The sequence below is a fragment of the Delphinus delphis genome, chromosome 4, assembly GCF_949987515.2.
Source record: "Delphinus delphis chromosome 4, mDelDel1.2, whole genome shotgun sequence".
NCBI classification, from domain to species: domain Eukaryota; kingdom Metazoa; phylum Chordata; class Mammalia; order Artiodactyla; family Delphinidae; genus Delphinus; species Delphinus delphis.
The window spans coordinates 126878993-126899867 of NC_082686.1; the positions used below are offsets into that span (position 1 = coordinate 126878993).

General features: G+C 43.9%; 1 protein-coding gene across 1 annotated transcript in view; it reads left to right on the forward strand.

Annotated features, from left to right (window-relative positions):
- Nucleotides 1-20875, forward strand: part of MED12L (mediator complex subunit 12L) — a 308809-nt gene that overhangs the window by 60949 nt on the left and 226985 nt on the right. The window contains exons 6-11 of the mRNA XM_060011436.1: nucleotides 11171-11340; nucleotides 13796-13906; nucleotides 14948-15217; nucleotides 18266-18415; nucleotides 19250-19349; nucleotides 19668-19804. Coding sequence (XP_059867419.1) covers nucleotides 11171-11340; nucleotides 13796-13906; nucleotides 14948-15217; nucleotides 18266-18415; nucleotides 19250-19349; nucleotides 19668-19804 — 938 coding nt within the window. The remainder of the gene's footprint in view (nucleotides 1-11170; nucleotides 11341-13795; nucleotides 13907-14947; nucleotides 15218-18265; nucleotides 18416-19249; nucleotides 19350-19667; nucleotides 19805-20875) is intronic.

The following is a 20875-nucleotide window of genomic DNA, read 5'->3' on the forward strand; positions in this document are numbered from 1 at the left end:
AATGTATTTTTTTTTTTTTGCGGTACGCGGGCCTCTCCCTTTGTGGAGCACCGGCTCCGGACGCGCAGGCTCAGCGGCCATGGCTCACGGGCCCAGCCGCTCTGTGGCATGTGGGATCTTCCGGGACCGGGGCACAAACCCGTGTCCCCTGCATCGGCAGGCGGACTCCCAACCACTGCGCCACCAGGGAAGCCCTGAAATGCATTTTTATGTGTATCTTTAGTGCATGTTTTTACATTCCTTTCAGAAAATGGGTGCTTGCTCTGTGCTGTGCACAGAGCACCTTGTTCTTGGAAGGGGCTCTAAGCTACTAACTTTGTAATACTTATAAAAGCTGGATCTTTTCTTTTTGCAATTTGTACGGGAATGTTAATTCCATGATGAATAGAAAGCTTTTTTTTTTTTTTAGTTAAAAAAGACATACTCTAAGTTTCAGGGTCATTTTCAGACAAAGTGTATATAATCTTCCAAATGAAATCCCTGCAATAAAGTGGCTCTTCTGCCCATTTCAACTCACCATGATTTTGGAGTCAAGTAACATATAGAATATATTGACAGGATAGAAAACACATTAAGGGTCGATAAATGGTCAGTTGGAACATCTTTGTGAGAGTAACACAACTAAGATGAATAGATGGAAATAAACATATCGTATTGATATATGATATCGTACCGTACAATATATCATATGGTCTTGGAATCTTCAGCAAAATAAAACCAGGTGAGTGCTGGAGGAGAGGATACAGGGGATGGGTCTGCGTGGTCTGTGTGATGTGTAGCGTTTTTATGTTTTAGAGCCTTTTGGTCTGGAGTTTCTTTGCACGGTTATCTGGTGATGTGATGTCTGTAGCATTTGTATTCGCGTCCTAGTGGAAGACTCTTGTTCAGAATTACAGATTTTACAGCAACTACGTCTAGGACCTAAGAAGTAAACACTGTGCTGCTCTTACTGTAGGAACTTTACTCAAAGCACAACTGGTCATGGAATTAAATACCAATGCAAAGCGCAAAAAGGAAAAAAAAAAAAAAAAAGAAAATGTGGTTTACTTTTGCTCCACAAATGACTGGGGCTTTCTACTGCTTCCTCTGTAGCAGAAGCTGGAGGAGGGGCAGGGGTAACCAAGCATCCGATGTAGTGTAATTTCAGTAGCTTAGGCGCCTCCAGCAGGGCCGGCAGCGGGTCTTTCACCAGCACCGCGCCTGTATTTCACCTCCCCACAAATCCTCAGGAGGGCCCCCCTCTATTCCCGAGGCTGCAGGAACGCGCAGAGGCATGTTCTCCTGTTCACAGGGAGGCAAATTTGTGTTCTCCTCCTCGAGTCTCTTGTCTTGCCCTAGCTGTCCTCTCCTGGGGCGATGAAGTCCTCAGCCTGGTCTCAGATGTGGAAGGCGGTGGGGACTTGTCCTACGGGGTTAAGTAAACGCGCCAGTTTAATATTTGGAAAAATAGCATCCCAGTTATTCCGTGAGAGGAACATCTCAGCTAGGCCAAGGCCGTCGCTCACTCAGAAGTTGGGAGGGATTTGAGGAACTCACCCTCTGACAACTAGAACATTCATTTCCAACGCCCCCCCACCTCCCCAGAAGGGGTGGGGCTGTCACGGCAGGCGTTTCGCACGTGCCGCTCTGTCAGGAGGAAACCGTGAAGCGGTGCTGCCCAGAAGCTCGTGCCGTGGTTGATGGGCGGGATGCGGCATTCTCGTTCCAGGGGCTGAAACTGGATTCTGCCTTTGGCTTCAGATGCACCTATGGGGCTGACAGAGAAAAAGGACAACTGGAAAAAAATCCCTAAATGCAACAGTTAGCATTTGTCCGCATTAGCCTGGGAACAGGAATCGGAGACCTGACAGCGAGAGGGGCAGACCAAGAAAAGGGTCAGAGGCTGTCCTCAGGTATGAGATGCTGCCCGGCTTCTCGAAGACAGGCAGGCAGGCAGGCGGTTAGGAGTCTCCCTGCTGCTTTGGGACTCAAGTCTCTTTTGCTCCCTCCTCGTCAGCCCCTCTCCTCTCCCCGCCCAAGACCTTGCCGCCCTTGCCGCCCGTCTCCTTGGTTGGCCACGTGGTCTCTTTTTCACCCTGAGATCCTTAGGCATTAAGCGTCAGTCACACAACTGCACAGTTATTTATATGTTGCCCTGTAAGGGCCCTTATCTTTTGGGGGGGCATTGTCCCTCCCTCCTCAGAGCAGTTGGCTGGTTGGACCTTCGCCTCTGTCTGCAGGCTCCCTCCCCTGTCTCACCACCCTTCTCTTGGACTTCAGAGAGGAGCAGACTCTGTCAGTCTCCCTCAACCACCTGTTCACTTCCACCCCAACACACACCTGTACGGACTTACGTGCAGCAGCCAGTCCTCATATGTCTTCCTGTCTTGGCCAGAGAGTTCCTACTTCCAGCCAAGGTTACTTCCTGCCCATCTGGGGGCTCCTGGCCGCCCGGCCTGTAAATCATGCAAGTTTGCTTCCTCTCAGAAGCACACTGTGCTGTGACACAGCAAACTGTGTCACAGTTCTAAGCACATTATATCTTACTTAATTCTCAAAATAGCCATATAGGCTAAGTACACTTATCAGCCTGTTTGATAGACAAGTAACTGACGCATCCAAAGGCTGAGTGACTCGCCCAGGACTCCAAAGCTGCTAAGTGATTCGAGCTGCGACAGGAACCAGGCCACCTGACGCTAGAACCTGGGCTCTTCACCACCAAGCGTGTAAACATACGCTGAGGGCTCAGGGGAGGGCTGAGTTAGTTAGTGCACAAGCCGTATTCTTTGCAGAATAAACCTTCCTACACCTGGGGCTGTGTCTGCTGGGTACTTCTGCGGTCATAGTCCCGTCGTTTAAGGCATTGAACCCACGTATGATAGAGTTCCCCACATCCATATCTTCACCCCGAGCCTTCTGAATGTCAGACCTGTGTATCCACCTGCCCCTGGACACATCTTCCCATGAATATCTTTGACACCTCAAATCCAAGTGTTCAAAACTGCACTCAGAACTGGGACACCTGAATAATAAGATCGGCGGATTGTGTCCGTGTCAGTATCCCGGTTGTGATATTGTCCTGTAGTTTTGCAAGATGTTAACATTTGGGAAAAGTAAGTAAAATGTACGTGGGGTCTCTCTATATTGTTTCTTACAAGTGCATGTGAATCTATGCTTATCTCAAAATAAAGGTTTAATTAAAACAACACGTTCATGAAAACAAACGCATTGAATTTAGCCCCCTTACCCTCCCCCCTCCCGGCTCTCTGTTCCACATCCCGTTCTGTGGCACCGTGATCTGCTCAGCTACCCCACAGGGAGATCTGGAAGCTGCCCACCCCTCTCTGTTTCTCCCTCTCCACCGTCAGGTTGCTTACAATTCTACCTACCTCTTTTTTTGCACCCTCCTCAGCCATCTCTTCACTGGACTTTGCAGCCTCCTTTCAATTTGTCTCCCTCCCTGCCACCCCCTCCTGCAACTTCTGAGAGAGAATCTTAATTTACATATCTGATCTCCTCTTTCCTTTGCTTAAAATTCTTCCATGGCTTTGAGTCATTCGTGGCAAAAGATCAAACTCCATAGCTTGTCACTGCCTGGGCTATTGTTTATAAACGCAGATTTCTGGACCCCAGTCCAGACTCACAGGGTGGAAATCTCAGAGTCAAAGCTAAATCGGTATGTTTAGCCAACTGGCGCCCTCTGGTGACCATTCTGTGCCATCGCGTTTGAGGACCTCTGGCCTGGGCCACCTACCTCGCCTCACGGCTGACCCTTTCTCCCTCTGCCTTGCTGCTGTCCGCATGGCCTGGGATGTTTACACACTGCTCTTTCTGCCTGTGGAACTCCTTTGTACCTTCCCTCCAGACTGGGCTAAAGCATCCCCTTGCTTCATCCCCTGTGTCCCATGGCATGTCAGAGCGCTTACCTCATCGCTGTCAGTATCTGTGTCCCTGTGTGTCTACCTCAAGGATGAATCACCTCAGGTGGGCACTGCTTTCTTCTCACCTTTGTAGCTCCAGACCCCGGGAGAGCTTCTGGCCCTCCGTAGGCATTTAATGTTTGCTGCCAAATGCCCATGATTTTTATTTTTTCTTGAGTTGTCACCTTGATCCCCAAGTGACAGTACTTACTGTCGTTTCCAGTAAGTAAAACCAGAGAGAAATAGCCAGTTAAAAATAACATGGTAAAATTACTCATCCAGACAAAACCAGATATTCAGTATTTGCCATTTAGCCCCAGTGTTGTACAGTTAATTCTAAGTGAGAGGAAAACTTAAAGCATAAAAAAGATTCAGGAATTTATCGCACCATAGCATTTCCACGGAGTGACAACAGCCCATCTACCCATTCCAGCACCCCCCCCCCCCCCACCTGCACACACACACGTACGTTTCCTGCTTTTCAGCCAGAGGGCCTGATCTCACTAACCGCCCATTCAGCAGAACCAACATTCCAGCTGGTGGGGTGACTCTCCTTTGGTCTCCCGTCACCCTGAGGCAGCAGTTTTCCCTGGGGCTCGTCTTTATCCAGCACTCTGTTCCCCGCCCCGCCTTTCACTCCCCAAGTTTGACCAGTGGCCGAATACGGGATTTCCGGTTTCCTGTGAATCGTTTTATAGAATTCAACTGATTAACTTTTTTTAAGCCTTTCATTATGGACATTTCAAACATAGACAAATATAGGAGAATGTGATAAAGTTCCTGTTACGCATCACCCAGGTTTGACTATTCACCCTCTTGGCCACGCCTGCTTCTACCCTTATTCTCCTCCCTAACCACACCTCCTCCCGGGGCCCCTCAAAGTCTCGTCCTTTCGTCGCGGATTACTTTTCATCCGTGCGGAGTAGCCTTTTTTACTTCATGAAACGCGGATGAATTTTTATTGATAGTAAGGTATTTCAAGAAAACATTAAAAAATTATGTAATAGCTTTATTGAGATACAATTTATACTGTTTTACAGTTCATTTTAAGTATATAGTTTAGAGGTTTTTCATGTGTTTACAGAGTTGTGAAACCATCATTACATTTTGGAATATTTTTATCACCCTGAAGGGAATCTCGTACCCATTGGCAGTCACTCCCCATTTCCCATCAACCCCCCTCAGCCCTATAGATTGGCCTATTCTGGACATTTCATCTAACTGGAATCATAACATATGTGGTTCTTTGAAACAGGTTTCTGTCAGTTAGTATAATGTTTTCAAGGTTCATCCGTGTTGTAGTAAGTATCAGTAGTTCATGACTTCTGATGGCTGAGTGGTATTCCCATTAGAGGCATATCAGACATTTTATTTACCCATTCATCAGCTGATGGACATTTGAATCGCTTCCACTTCTTGGCTGTTACGAACCATGCTGCTATAAGTGTGTACAAATCTTTGCGTGGGCGTATGTTTTCATTTCTCTTGGGTGTATAACTAGTTGTGGACTTGATGGGTTATATGTTAACTCTATGTTCAACCTTTTGAGAAGCTGCCACACTGTTTTCCACGGTGGCTACATCATTTTACATTCCCACCAGCAACGTATGAGGACTCTAGTTTCCACAACATCCTCACCAAAAAGTTGGTATTATCCGTCTTCTTGTTTATACCTGTCCTAGTCGTACCTTGTGGTTTTGATTTGCATTTCCCTGGTGGCTGTTGACATTGAGCACCTTTTCATGTGCTTATCGGCCGTTTGTTTGTATTCTTTGGAGAAATGTTTATTCGGATCCTTTGCCCATTTAAAAAAATAGATCGATTATTCACCTCTTTATTATTGCATTGTAATCATTCATTATATATTCTAGCTCCAAGTCCCCTGTCAGATAAATGATTTGCAAATATTTTCTCCCCATTTTGTGAGTTTGCCTTTTCACTTTGTTGATGGCATCCTTGGATCCAGAAAGCATTTTAACAACAGAAAACGAGAAAATCTTTCAGTCATTTTCTTGGGGGCTCACAGATGGAGGGTGCAGCATCTTATATATACTGAACTTTCCTTCTCCCCCTCCCCACCCTCCCATCTGTCTGCACCGAAGGCAAAGTCGGGCTGGTTAAATCCTCTACATCCTGCAGTTTTGAGAAGCGGTCTGTTCGTTCTCACTGTGGAGAGGCAAGAACCTTTCATTGTAGTGGTGTAGCTTCAGGGGGAATGTTTGAGGATATAGGTTTTTCCATTGAGGAGCCTGTCATTGGAATTGACTTAAGTGCTGATTCAAGTGGATCACTTTAAAGATGTGCACCTTCATCTCTGGACTTGGTTGGAGTTTTTACAAAGCAATCTTTGTTGCATCTATTTTATGTAGTGGGTTCCCACTGGTTTTGATAAAAGGAAAGAATTTAGCAAGGAAAATAAGCCTTCATAAAATTAAAGCGTATATGTATATTAGGGTGTGTGTGTGTCAAGTTTACATTTATACTTATATTTACAGGAAGTTTACTAAAAAGAATAGAAAGTTCTGTATTTGCGTGGGCCCCTTGTAGCACGCTGATGAACAGGCGCTTCCAGTTGCATTGGTTGTAATAAAGGTGGAGTGCACTAGAGAGGGAATTTGGCGTTTTCCCTACAGTGGTGTTTGAAACCTTCTAGGTCTGCAGTGATGAGTTTAAACTAGAAAGCGAAGATGTTTGTATGAAGATTTGATGGGCAGAATAATTGCGGAGGAACTTGATTTAGTCGCTTTATTTTGGGAGGACCTTATAGTGTATTGACTCAAGTCAATACTTAGATCTTGAGCACGTAAGGAATAGTTTTATAGGGATGAAAGAGACGGAGGAAATTCTAATACATCAGTTAGAGAAGAGAGAGAGATCCCCGCTAGGTGGTGGGGTGGTGTCCAGAGACTAGAGAAGGCTACACGAGAGACGTGACATTTGCATTGGGCCCAGAAATCTTCCCATCCCTGAACACAGGTGGTTGTGGAAGGTCCTGTCGATAGAGCATCATAGGCGTGAGAGTGAGAGAGAAAACCCCTTGAGCTAGCACCTTGAGTGTGTATGAGGATGTAATGGTAGATAGTATTTGACATGATTTTAATTCCCAGCTAAGGAGTTTGACCTCAATTCATCAAGGACTGCAGATCCAGCGAAGGTTTTGGAACCATGAAATTGACGTTGGTTGATTCCATAAACACGTATCCAGAGCATTATGTTAGGCATTGCAGCTCAGCTGAGACAGAAGCAGGGTCTAACATCAGGGGCAGTCAAGGTCTAACCTTTAGTTTCCTTTCTAAAAACTTTTCATACCAATAATAATGATGATCGCTTCTGCAGTGCAGGCACTGTGCTAAGTAACTCATCCTTACAGTAACTGACCTGGATGTATTATTATTATTATTATTTTTTTTTTTCGGTACGCGGGCCTCTCACTGTTGTGGCCTCTCCCGTTGCGGAGCGCAGGCTCCGGACACACAGGCTCAGCGGCCATGGCTCACGGGCCCAGCCGCTCCGCGGCGTGTGGGATCTTCCCGGACCGGGGCACGAACCCGTGTCCCCTGCATGGGCAGGCGGACTCTCAATCACCGCGCCACCAGGGAGGCCCAACCTGGATGTATTATTGATCCTTGTTGCAGCGATTAGGAGATTGAGGTTTAGCGGAGGCTAGATGCCTTGCTCACGACTCAGTGGCAGAGCTAGGACTTGGACCCAGGGCCATCCTGTCCCTAAGTTCATTCTACCGGTAGTGCTCAGTGCGGCCCTGTATTGCGTCTCTGCTGTGTCGCGCTGCCAGGACGCCCTCTCCGTGAGCGTTGCTGCATTTGGGGTGCTCTGTGTTTGCCCCCAGGGTGGACGTTCCTCCTCTGCTGAGTTCCCAGTTCTCTTATTAATACTGTAGGTATTCCAGGCCCTGGGAGATCATCTTTTAATGTAACTTGACAGTCTCTCTTCTCACTTATCGTGGATTTATCAATTTATGTACTTTCATGTCCTGGAGTGGGGCATCTCACACCTGTTTGTGTGCTTCTGGTGTACCTGTGTGACCTTGAGTTACGCCCGCAGTGCCTGGATCTATTGTACGGTAGGGTGAACCGCGTGGCCTCTGAAATCCCTTCTGTTTGGGGGGAGAGGCATCCACAAAGAGGAACAGTGGCTACAGGATTCTTAGATGCCAGGGAGAGTGTTGTGAAAAGGACAGGTCGTTCTTTTCAGTGCTGAGCCCTGACCCACCGTCAGTAACATTCATGTTCGTAAGCTTTCGAATAATCTGGCTTCGTGGACCTTGAGTTCTACCTGACATCAGTGAACTAGAGATGTAGCCAGAGCCTCTGAGTTGCTCGATTTTAGAACTGGTCCACTTTCAGAGCAGCCTCTTTCATCGCTTTCTGCATCTTTCTACCTTTGAACCTCCTTACCTTGCTCCCCCACCTTCCCTAAGATCTCTAACCGTTCCTGTTTCCTTTTTATCACTTAGGACTGGGTCCCCACTCCAGCCCAATTAAATCAGAATCTGGTGGGATGGGGCCGAAGACACTGGCGTTTGGTAAAAGCCTCTGGTGATGGCATTTGCGTTCAGGGCTGAGAACCGCTGTGTGTCTTGCCGCTGCTGCCCTCATTTCTCCCTTTTAATGATCAGTCCTAACTAAGCATGAGAGGTGCCCGTGAACCTAATAATTTTAAGGAGTGCAGTACTAGTGGCTATTTGTTATTTTTTGTTTCTAATGAAAATTTTGTGTGCATCCTAATTTTTATATTAGTTCACACTGGACTCTCTTCAGTCCCAGGTCTCTGAATCGGTCTGATGGATATGGTAACTTAATGTCAGTTAAATACGGTTAAAGTTAAAATACGTGACCAAGAGGTCTATATTTGAATTCCACTTGAATTTTAAAAGTAATTCAAATTGTGGAATGATATATTCAGATCCTTAAAAAGTTATGCATATATTTATGTAAACAGTCAAGCACACAAGAAGGAAAAAAGAAAACAAAAAATATAAAACTGTTTAATGATTATGAGATTTTTCTCTCGTCATATCTGCATTAGAAATTTTCTGTAGTGAATGCGTATTTCTTCTATATTTAAAAAAAACAATCTTGAAAAGAAAATATACCCTAGACAAAGTAGGGGTGTGTGTGAATGTGTATGTTATTTTTAGCCCTTGAAGCTAAAATATTCTGAGGGGGCATTGAGAATAGTACCATACTGAGAGTGAGTTAATAGCAAGGCTTGGCACACAAAAGCTAGGATTTGGATCCTTGTTATTTTTGTTTCTGCTTATTATAGCTAAGCTAAACTCCTCTCATCTGATGGTTGGTATTTTGCTTTGCTGAACGAGTGAGAGTCATGAGATGATTAGTCCATAACAGGGGCACCAGAAAATGATGACATTGATAATTTATTGTTTGGTTTTTAATGACGAGGGAGTAGTTTTAACAATAATATCTGTTATCGGTGGTGCTTTCTGAAAAACGATAATACCAGGAACAGAATGTTGACTTAGTATCTGTTCATCTTTTTGCAGTGGCTTATTACTGGAGCAGTGCTTAACGTGTGCATTTGAATTTCAGTTTTAACTAAGACACAATTAGAACAAGTGGTTTAGACCAAAACTTAGCAGTCATTAATCATCTCTGGGTACTGTTGTCAAGTAATTTTAGTAGTACTTAAAAAATAAAATCAAAACGCTCAATTTCTAATAGATGTTTAGTTTCTACTCTTCTTTTTGTCAAGGTAGGTTCCTTTAAAAATAAGAAGGGTGGAGAAACTACTGCCGAAATAATGAGAAAACAGCACTGTGTGGTAATATTTCAGTACAATGATTTCTTCTGAAATGCTGTTTCACTAATCCTTGGGGAAGTTTGGCTGTGAGCATGCAATTATTACATTTTTATCCATAGAATGGGCTAAAGTTGGCATCACATCCTTCACGGCAGTCAAAGGCAACACATTGACTTAATTTGTGACCGTGTGGCGGATACTTTGAATAATTTTAGTGATTTTTTTTTTTTAATGCTACATTTTCTGTTTCCTCCCCAGTTTCCTACCTTTTGTCGCTCACTACTCTTTCTGATTGAGTTCTGAGGCATCTTTTGTTGGTTGGGGAGAGTAGAATAACTGAAGGTCCAGATTGATTGTCCAAGAGGCGGCCCCTCTTGTGTCCCAGGCAGGGGTGGGGGAGTGCAGGGCGGAACGCTATCTGGGGCCAGCCTGCGGGGAAAGTCAGTCCTCTTACAGATTGACAGAAACAGAACACACCTTAGTTAGGCATGTTTGAACCCTGACTTGGAGCCGGAAAAATGTACCGTTAAGAGAGCTGCATTTGGGGGGATTTTGAATTCTTTTGGAGTAGTAGAATTGTGGTTTCTTTTTTAATATTTATTTATTGATTGATTGATTGATTGATTGATTGATTGCGGTACACGGGCCTCCCACTGCCGTGGCCTCTCCCGCCGCGGAGCACAGGCTCCGGACGCGCAGGCTCAGCGGCCATGGCTCACGGGCCCAGCCGCTCCGCGGCACGCGGGATCCTCCCGGACCGGGGCACGAACCCGCGCCCCCCGCATCGGCAGGCGGACTCTCAACCACTGCGCCACCAGGGAAGCCCTAATTTATTTTTTTAAAATTAATTTTATTAAAGTATAGTTGATTTACAATGTTGTGTTAATTTCTGCTATACAGCAAAGTGACTCAGTTATATGTACACATATACATTCTCTTTCATATTCTTTTCCATTATGGTTTATCACAGGAGATTGAATATGGTTCCCTGTGCTATATACAGTAGGACCTAGTTGTTTATTCTGTATATGTAATAGTTTGCATCCGCTAATCCTAAACTCCCAGTACATCCCTCCTCCACCCTCCTCCCCCTTGGCAACCACAAGTCTGTTCTCTATGTCTGGAATTGTGATTTCTTAAAGTGCTCACCTCCCCTGTTCTATTCCCTGCTTGTGCCTCTGGTATATTTTTATATGAGTGTGGGCATCTCTTCTCTTAGGTCAGGGGTCACAGAGGGACAAGGGAAGAGCTGGCCAGCAAGGCGTCCTTGCCAGCCGATGGGGCAGGCACATTACACTAGTTTGCATTACTTAAGGGCTTTGGGGTGGGTGTGCCTTTCTGAACAGTGCTTGCATACGTTTTCCAAAGCCATTTTTGTGTAACAGATGTTTGTTTAATAAGTATATCCTTAAGATAATCAGAAAGGAAGAAAAAGTTCTTACAGTCATCGTATCTGGAAATGGATTCTTTTTTTCTTTTTTTAAATGCAGAGTGGACACAAATATCTACCAGGTATCTTCGAGAGCAGTTGGCCAAGATTTCCGACTTTTACCACCTAGCTTCCAGCGCAGGCGATGGCCCTGTCCCTGTGCCACCCGACGTGGAACAAGCAATGAGGCAGTGGGAGTACAACGAAAAGTTGGCATTCCACATGTTCCAGGTAACATTCCCACGAAACTCAAAGGCTGCTAGCATGCTTTTAAGAGGAGAGCAAATTCCTTACAGTTTAGTTTTTTTTTTTGGAGGGGGGCGTTAAATTATATCACTATATGAACTAATACATTCAAAGAAAGCCATCTGACATATCTCACACTAAATTAATATTAAAGGTAACACCTTTGCCCTGAGATGACAGCTTCCTATTATACATATTGATCGCCAGCTTTCAATGATGCCAGCTCTTTTAATGCCGTTAATTGGTTTGTAATTGCGCTATTAAATGTAATCCTCCCAAGCCATTTACTTTGCAAAAACTGGAGGCATTAATTCAAAAAAATTTTTGTGCTGATGCCTCCTGTCTTATAGATCTCCTTTAGAGCTTAGTTATTCCAATGAAAGGTCATCTTAATTTTGTTCAGCTGCAGTTTAAAATGCAGTTGAGAGGAGGGGTAAGGGCATTGAGGAACGACTGAACTCCCATCCTGACACGCTGATGTACATCATATTGACCAGAAGAGGGCGCTTGTGCCGTTATTTGCCTCGATTGATCTTTACTCCCGGCGTGGAGGAAGGACGAGTGTTCAGCTGGAGTTGTGTTACCAGCATAGACGTTCACGACCTGCTGTCTTGATCAAAGAGGAAGGGGGTAGAAAGGATGTGTGGTTTCTAAATTTCCCTCCTTAGAACTTCAATTACAATTTCCAGGTGGTAAGCAACTTTCTCTAAGAGCTCAAAGTAGGAAACTTTGCCGGTCCTTTGGGAAGTAGCATTGTTAGTTTTAAATCAGTAAAAACAACTCTTAACCAATTCTAGTTCCATTTAGCAGAAGACTACTTCGGTGCCTGCTCTGAGCTTTTATGACTTTTTTTGAGCTGAGGATTTGGTCTGCATCTTTGAAAAAAGTGTCTCTCAGCATGCTTAGTATTTTAGGAAGGATTACTTTATGTATTAGGAACACTGAGATCAGTATCTCTTTTTTGGAAGCAGTTAGGTAGGTCCTGAACAGATGAATCTAACTGGGACATTAATTTAAAAGTTCATCATATTTTAATTCACCTTATTCTGAAACATGAAACTGTCTCTAGTATGTACATGTGCAGGTGTGCATGTGCAGAGATAAGGGTACAGGTACCTAACAAAAGCATCTTGAGGATGGACATTATGTAGTCGTTGGAAGTCATGCTTATGAAGATACTTTTTCTTTTGAACCTTGCCTTCACCATCTCTTAATTCTTCATGCCAGGTTCCATTTTATTTATTTCTTTAACTTAAAGTTTACTTTATTGGTCTGAAAATTATAAATTGCACTTTTTCTGTGGCTAACCTTTTAACTTTTTTTTGACTGTAAGCATTTAAAAAAAAGAGAAATTAGCAATAAGTGAACACTTTGCTATCATGTCAATGTGGTGTCGCTGTAATGTTTTAAATATAGAAACTATAATTTAGCAGTATATTTTTACACAAGTCACTGATAACCATGGTAGTGGACCACTGGTGATACGTAGATATGTCAGAGTTGCTGGGAACAAAGTAGGACTTCATATTAACTACTAAGGTTGTTAACCAGAATGACCATAAAAGTTTAAGTGGCTTTCCCAGAAAACATAGCTTTTTGTTTCTATCTTGAAGGTTCTTTTATGATGTGAATCATAATACAAGGTTATAATATGACATTAAATATGTGCGTGCATGGAATGCCATAAAGAATGTGTGTGTTTATATGTACATACATAGGAAGACAATAGATGAAGATGTTAACATTGCTTATGTTAAGAGGAGCTACACCAACCCTGTGAGGCATTTTGGAAATTTATGGGTATGTTGTTTTTTAGTGTAGTTATGTCAGAATATTTATACATTATTTTATTACAAATTCCTTTTATTTCTTTATGTTACAGATGATTAGGCCATTATATTGACTTTTAAGGTTATATTTCGTAGGTAGGTTACGGTAGCTGAAATTCATTTTAGGATAGAGAAGGAGGCTACTAAGGGGCCTTGGATCTGATAGGATTTCCAACCTCTTTTTTTGAGATGATAGTACGATGGGTGTTTTTGTCCTTTGTAATTATTCCCGTTGGCCAAGTTTCCTCCAATGAGTATGAGTTCATAGAACCCTGAAATCTAGCCAGGTATTGGACGTGCCCTGGGAGTCTGAAAGCTTCTGAATTTTCTTTCTTGTAGGAATTAATTTTTATCAATTTAGAATGAAGCAGATATACAAAACCCAAAGAACAACAACAACAACAAAAGAACCCTCCAGTCAACCATACAGAATAGCACCAGTTCTCTGCTTTGTTTAGAATTGAAACTTTGATCAAGGAGACCATGTTTTACTACAACCACAAAAACAATAGTAAAATTACACTTAAGCATAAACATAAGACTGCTCTTTTTTGAGTTTTAGTTGGTTTTGTTTTAACATTATTAGTGTGATTTTTCTTTGTTCATTTAAGGAAGGAATGCTAGAAAAACACGAATATTTGACATGGATCTTGGATGTGTTAGAAAAGATCAGACCAATGGATGACGATCTTCTTAAACTCTTATTACCACTAATGCTGCAGGTACAGTACATGTAACCATGAGCCAGTTGATTTTATGGGCAAGGAACGAGTCTGATGAGAATGATGAGGTAAGTGGAGGTGGAAGAGGAAAAATTTTCTTTTTGAAATGGAAGGAGAAAAGGTCTTGATGTTCCAACACTTGAAGTGATAAGAGGCTTCTTGTAAGTTGTAGCAGTCATTTGCTGGGCCACGTGTTCCTCTCAAGTATTCTTACCCACATTGATTTCCCCCCTTCCCTGAGCTGAGCAAACAGCTCTTGAAATACTGTCTCCTTGTTCACACAGATGTCTGTGAAAACAAAACAGATCGTCTCTTTGTAAGGATACAGAGGATCTTCTACATTCTTTTGATATTCTTTGAGCCACTGGGGGTGGGAACTTCCTATTTTCATGATTGGCCTAAGATCTGTTAAACTTTAGGCTATCTGGATGAAATTTATTTAAAAAAAATTTCTTGGAAAGGTAGTTCATGCATTTGACAATTCCAGCAATATGAAAGAGTATCGAGTTGAGAAGTCATTCTCTCTCTCACCCAGTACCCTCCCAGAGACCACACCGTACTAGTGCCCTGTGTCCTCCCTGAGACATCCGTATCTGTGCTGTCCACTCTAGTAGCCGCTAGCCAGACGTGGCTCGTGAGCCCTTGACAATGTGACAAGTTCACGTTGTGACGTGCTCTTGATTTAAAGTGCGCACGAGGCTTCTGACTTGGTCTGGAAAAAGGAGTATATAATATCTCACTAATACTTTCTGTGTTGAAATGATAGCATTTTCGATTTAGGTATATTGGGCTGAATAAAATACATCATTCTGTGATTTTTTTTTTTAATGGCTACTAGCCATTAAAATTTTAAATTTAACTTAAAATTACATATGTGGCTTGCGTTATATTTCTGTTGGACAGCGCCAGTCTATGTAGCACTTTGGAAGGGTTTTGTTTGTTTGTTTGTTTGTCTTTAATGAAGAAAAGCCTGTATGACGATAGCTGTCTCACCCAGTAGCCTAGGACGTGACTGAAGTCTGGTGTCCTTGTGCTCCCCAGTATTCAGATGAGTTTGTCCAGTCGGCCTACCTGTCCCGCCGCCTTGCCTACTTCTGTGCCCGGCGTCTTGCGTTGCTGCTTAGCGATGGCCCCAACCTCCTTGCCGCCCACTCGCCCCACATGATGATAGGACCAAACAGCTCGGGCATCGGGGCCCCCAGTCCCGGCCCCCCCGGCCCCGGCATGAGCCCCGTGCAGCTGGCCTTCTCCGACTTTCTCTCCTGTGCACAGCACGGCCCCCTGGTTTATGGACTTAGTTGTATGTTGCAGGTAAGTCCTTGGCCCTTCCTGTTTTATGTTAACATTCAGTCCAGGAAACAACGGAGTTGGGAGTCTTTAAGATCCAAAAGGCTGACCAGGCTCTGTTCAGCTGCCAGGCAGCACTGCTTGAACATCTAGTAGCATGTCGGCAGCTGGGCTGTTGCCACCAGGTGTGAGATGCAGCCTTGTCGTAGCTCTAGGAGCACACAGGTCACATTCCTCGGGCTCCTAATGTGTCCTGCTCTTTACTCAGGGGCTTTGGGACAGGGCTGGCTACGGAGTCACGGCCTCTACTCTGGTAGAGTTTACTGTTTTGTCCGGAAACAGACAGGCTCATACAAGGGCAGTTTCCATGTTCTGTGACAAGGAACTGGTTGGTGGAGGGATGTTCAGGGGGCTGAGTTGAGAAGTGGAACTTCTAGGCCAACCTAGAATTCGGGGAGGTTTTCTGAAGGAAGTGATCCTGACCAGTGCTTATAATATGGGTTTAAAGTGTTCCTGGCAGAAGGACAGCGTGGGAAAAGGCCCAGAGGGTTGATCAGTCATCTTGTGTGCAGGTTGGTCTGAACAGAATACCTGAAGTGTGAAATCTGTTGGGGGTCAGGGTGTAGAAGACCCCCTGTGCCTTCTGATTAGGATGTCGTTGGAGGGTTTTATGTGGGGAGTGACGTGGTCAGCTGTGTGGTTGGTTAGATTGTTTTGGCCACAGTAGAGGGAAGATCTGTGGGAGTGGGGAGGTGGGGGAGAGAGAGACAAGGCAAAAAGTAAGTTAGGACGATCCGAGGTAAGCTCAGTTTTGGACTGTCTTATCCCTTGTGATCTCCAAGTGGTTATGGTCAAGAGGTGGTTACATGTCTGATTCTGAAGACGCGGGCAGACAGGGCCAGGTGTGTGGATTTGGGTCACTCAGGGCCACTCGGCTGGTCAGGACCCCAAGAGGGGGGCGATTACCTAAAGAGTTGGTAGTGAGGGACGACCTGTGGACCCGAGCGGCACACGTGGTTAAGAGGTAGCAGAGGGGAAGCTCACAGAGGTGACCAGGAAAGTGTGGCCAGACTGGAGAGAGAAGAACGGTGGGGAGAGTATTGCTATAAACAAAGATGATGAGAATAATATTGTCATAATTCAACTGTAATGATATTAATAGCATTTATTATGTTTTAGGCACTGTTCTGAGTTGTAGCATAGATTGTGTCATTTAGTTCTCAGAGCTGTCCTATGGGAAAGGAGCCAATATTACTCCCGTAACAGGAATAATGAAATGGTGGCATAGGTCACACAGCAAGTAAGTGGCGAAGCTGGAAATCACACCCAGCCTGGACCCAGAGTCCACACTCTTAACCACCATGCCGAACTGCCTCTCTAGGTACTGCAGAAAGTTGCCAGAAGGAGTGAGTAGTGGGCAGTGGCCGGTGGGTTGGGGATGTCTGATAAGAAGATGGCTGAGACTGTCGTTGACAACATGGTGGTCACTGATGGTCAGTGAATGGTGGGTGAGGAACCATATTCAGGTGGGTTGAGGAACGATGGAGAATGAGGAGAAAAAAAAGATCCCTCTTCTTTTGAGAATCGTGCCTATAAAGGGAAGAGATCGAGGTTCCTGCTAGGTGAGTGGAGATTTTTTTTAAAAAATTGTTTTTTTATGGACAGACTTGAACGTATTCCTAAGCTAAGGGCAAACTGGTAAAGAGCGAGTCTAAGATTAGGAGCAGAGGGGTGGGTGTTTGATGGACCAGTGCCCTGGATATTGGCGGCTTCGGAATTAAGAGCACAGGGAAGGGCTCCCTCGTGGACAGGAGGCGAGAACCCCACACCCTCACGGATGGGACGGAGGAGATCAGGGTGTGGGCCAGCGGAGACAGATGCACTGGTGGGGGTCAGGGACTGACGTTATTCACATCTGCCATCTGGTTTCCACGAAGATGTCTCCTTGGCCTCAGATTCTAGTTTTTTAATAATGAAGTTTGCATTTTAGAAAAGAACTATTGCGCTCATTCTCTAGGCGGGTGCAGTTTGTGGTTGAGCGGCACGGTAGCATCATGGTGAAGGCATCTTCTTCAGAATCATTACAGTCCTGATTCTAGCCTTTTCTCTGCCACTTAGTAACTTTAACCTCGAGGCTCTGTTTTCCCGTGTGTGGATGGCGGATGGAGACAGTTCTTAACACTGTCGTTTCCGGGACAGTGTTCAGCACAGAGTGAGTGCTTAATTCAATAGGAGCTGTACTATTTAATCCACAGTTAGGAGGCAGCGGGATTAGCATAGTGATTCCAGGCCTGTGTGCTGAAATCACCTCGGGCCGGCTGCTCACGTCCTCTGTGGCTCATATGCCTCTTTGGTCCAGTTGGGGAGCACCACTCCCTACCTCGTGAGGTTGTTGTGATGTATAAGTAAGATGGTCGTAGAAAGCGCAAGTGAGGTTGAGTGAAAAGTGTCTACAGGGGTCCAAGGTTGGGGTAGGCAAGCTACAAGCTGTAGGCCAAGTCCAGCCTATGTACTAAGAATAGGTTTTACATTTCAGTGCATTACTGAAACAAAAAGGAAGAGTATGTGACGGGGATTATAGGTAGCCTGGAAGGTTTAAAACATTCACTAACTGGCTTTTTATAGAAGAAGTTTGCCACCCGCCCCCCCCATCCAGCTTTACTGCCTGCCCAGCACTTAAGAGGCCGTTATTTGAGAGATTTAAAAAAAAAAAAAATCTTTTTAGCTTTTACAACCTTAGAAATTACATATTCTGATTCCATTTCATTTTTTAAATTGCACGACATAAATTGAAATGACAGTTTTAAAATGACAATTATTGCATTTTTTTATTAAGTTTCCCAGGTTGTAGATGATAACATTCCTTAATTTCTCAATAGGTGTATTTCCTCCTATTCAAAAGAATAATTCTATCTTAGTTTTTTGTCTCATCCCTTGAAACGTTGAGAATGGGGTAAGACGTTCATATTTTAAACTCACTGGTTGGAAACTGTAATTTGCTTATGACCCTTAAGCTGTTGTGATACTCTTCTCCTTCCTCTAAACGTCTGGATTTTCCTGCTTTATTTCCAGACTGTTACTCTCTGTTGCCCAAGTGCCTTGGTGTGGAACTACTCCACAAATGACAATAAGAGTGCGAACCCGGGCTCGCCCCTGGATCTGCTGCAGGTGGCCCCCTCCAGCCTCCCCATGCCGGGCGGGAACACGGCCTTCAACCAGCAGGTAGACTTGCTGTTCCAGTGGTTTGTTGGGTGTTTTCATTCTTGGGAGGCATCACAGCACAGTGGGCTAAGCCTGGATTGCAGCACACTCAGGTTCTTGGGGGCCGTTCCCAGCTCTGCCGCCATCTCTCCAGGGGACCTCGGGGAAGTCAGTAGCCTCTCTGAACTGCAGAAGTTTGTCACGTTGCTCCTTTTCTTCTCACCCTCTTGCTGGGCTGTTCTTGTGGACAGCTCTGCCCCCCGGACAGTAATTACGGTGGTGAGACCGTACATGACCGCGACATCCCGAGTTAGTAGTCTATATATTACTGTAGTCATACACTATAGAGTTAGGAGTCTGGGTATTTCGTAACTATTATATGTTTTTATTAGTGCTGGGTTATTGGGTTCAAAGACTGAAGAAACTTGAACCACAGGACCATGACAAATACTTAAACAAGAGCTCTGTTTTTTTTGTTTTTGTTTTTTTTGTTAAACCAAGCAGTTTTCTTCAATTAATAAAGCGTGGCTAGTTGCTTTCATGCACAGAAGATGGCCCAGAGATGGTATTTTAGAGCTTTTACCTTTCTGTCTTGATGTCCTGAAAATATTTCACTTGTAAAGATTTTTTTGGCAAGCATGTATTTTTGCGGGTATTTATTATCGAAAACTGGCATTGAATCAGCACTTGTAAATTTTAAAATGCACTTCTCGGGCAGCAGGCTGAATTTCCTACAGTGCAGTCGAGGTTGTAGCTCACTGGAGGATGTTCTGCTCGTGTGGAAAAACCTGACATGATTTAGACAGCCATTGGGGCTTTCCAAGCACAAGTTAATTAGAAGTGATTATCTTTCAGGTTCGGGCCAGGATTTATGAGGTAGAACAGCAGATCAAACAAAGAGGCCGTGCAGTGGAAGTTCGGTGGTCTTTTGACAAGTGCCAAGAGTCAACAGCAGGTACAGAACACCACAGAAGAAGGAGCGCTTTGGAACGCTGGGCTTTTTGCCGTGTCTCTCATTCTTGAAAATCAGTCCTCGTTCTGAATAAGGACGCTCTTGGACGTAGCCCCTAGTGCATTTTGAGGACGTTCTCCAGTCTGTGCCCTCTAGATCCGGGCTGTCTAGAATGTCAGGTTTGATTTTGTTGGCAATCCTTTTATGCTGAGAATGATAATGTCTTAAAATTCCCTTTGTCCCGCCTGATGATGACTTTGTACTGTGCTACTCTGGCTTTGTTTGGCCCTTCTTAACTGCATGCTTAATTTCTGCACCTAGGGGTGACCATTAGTCGGGTTTTGCACACGTTGGAGGTGTTGGATCGACACTGCTTTGACCGAACGGATTCCAGCAATTCAATGGAGACACTTTATCATAAGATTTTCTGGGCGAACCAAAACAAGGATAACCAAGAGGTAGAGTTAATATTTCTTTTCTTCTTTTCACCTTTTATTTTCTTAGCATATTTTCTTCTTTTTTATTCACTGAATTCTGGCAAAGCCTTTTCTGTGAAGTGTAATATCTTAGGAAGGCGTCTACACCCTGAAATCATTCTATTGTTGGACCACAATAACTCACCATTATTAAAATGAACTGTCCGCTGGGCTGGTCTATCTAAGTATATTGGTGGAAAAGATTTTTCTCAGCCCTTTTATCATCACTCCCCATCATTTTAGTTTTAGCAGAATATCCTTCATCTAGTGATTGGATTTTATATAATGGTTTGGTTTTAATTTAAGGGGAATGTGTTCTAATATTTAGCATGTCAGCAGTGAATGAATCCTTGCGGTCACGGTCTTTGAAAAATCTGTAGACAGTTATTTAGACAGGATTCTCCAGAGAAACAGAAACAATAGGGGGAAAATTATATTTATATGTGTGTGTGTATATATATATATATATGTATATATATATATATATATATATATAAAAAATATAAAAGCAAGGGAGAAGTTTATTTATTTTAAGGAATTGGCTCACGTGATTGTAGGGGTTGACAAGTCTGAAATGTGCAGGGTAGACCAGTAGGCTGGAGACCCAGGGAACCTCTTCTTTCTTTTTTTTCTCTTAAGGCCTTCAACTGATTAGATGAGGCCCACCCACATTATGGAGGATAATCTGCTTTACTCAGAGTTTACTGATTTAAACGTTATTCATGTTTTATTAAAAAAAAAAAAAAAACCTTCACAGTACCATCTAGACTGGAGTTTGACCAGAAAACTGGGAACCATAGCCTAGCCAAGTTGACACATAAAATTAAGCATCACAGACAATTTTTATTTTATGCTTTCCTAGCAGTGTCTCATTACTGAACTGCTCTATTAAGACAGAATTTTCAGTAATGTTTTCTCAACCTTATCTTGGGAGAAATAAAAATTTTCCCTTCCTTTTACAATGGAAAGCATGTATGGTATATCCAAGTTGTGGAGGCATCAGGAATGCAGAGGTAAGTTTTAACACATGGTACCCATCTTGAAGGAACACTT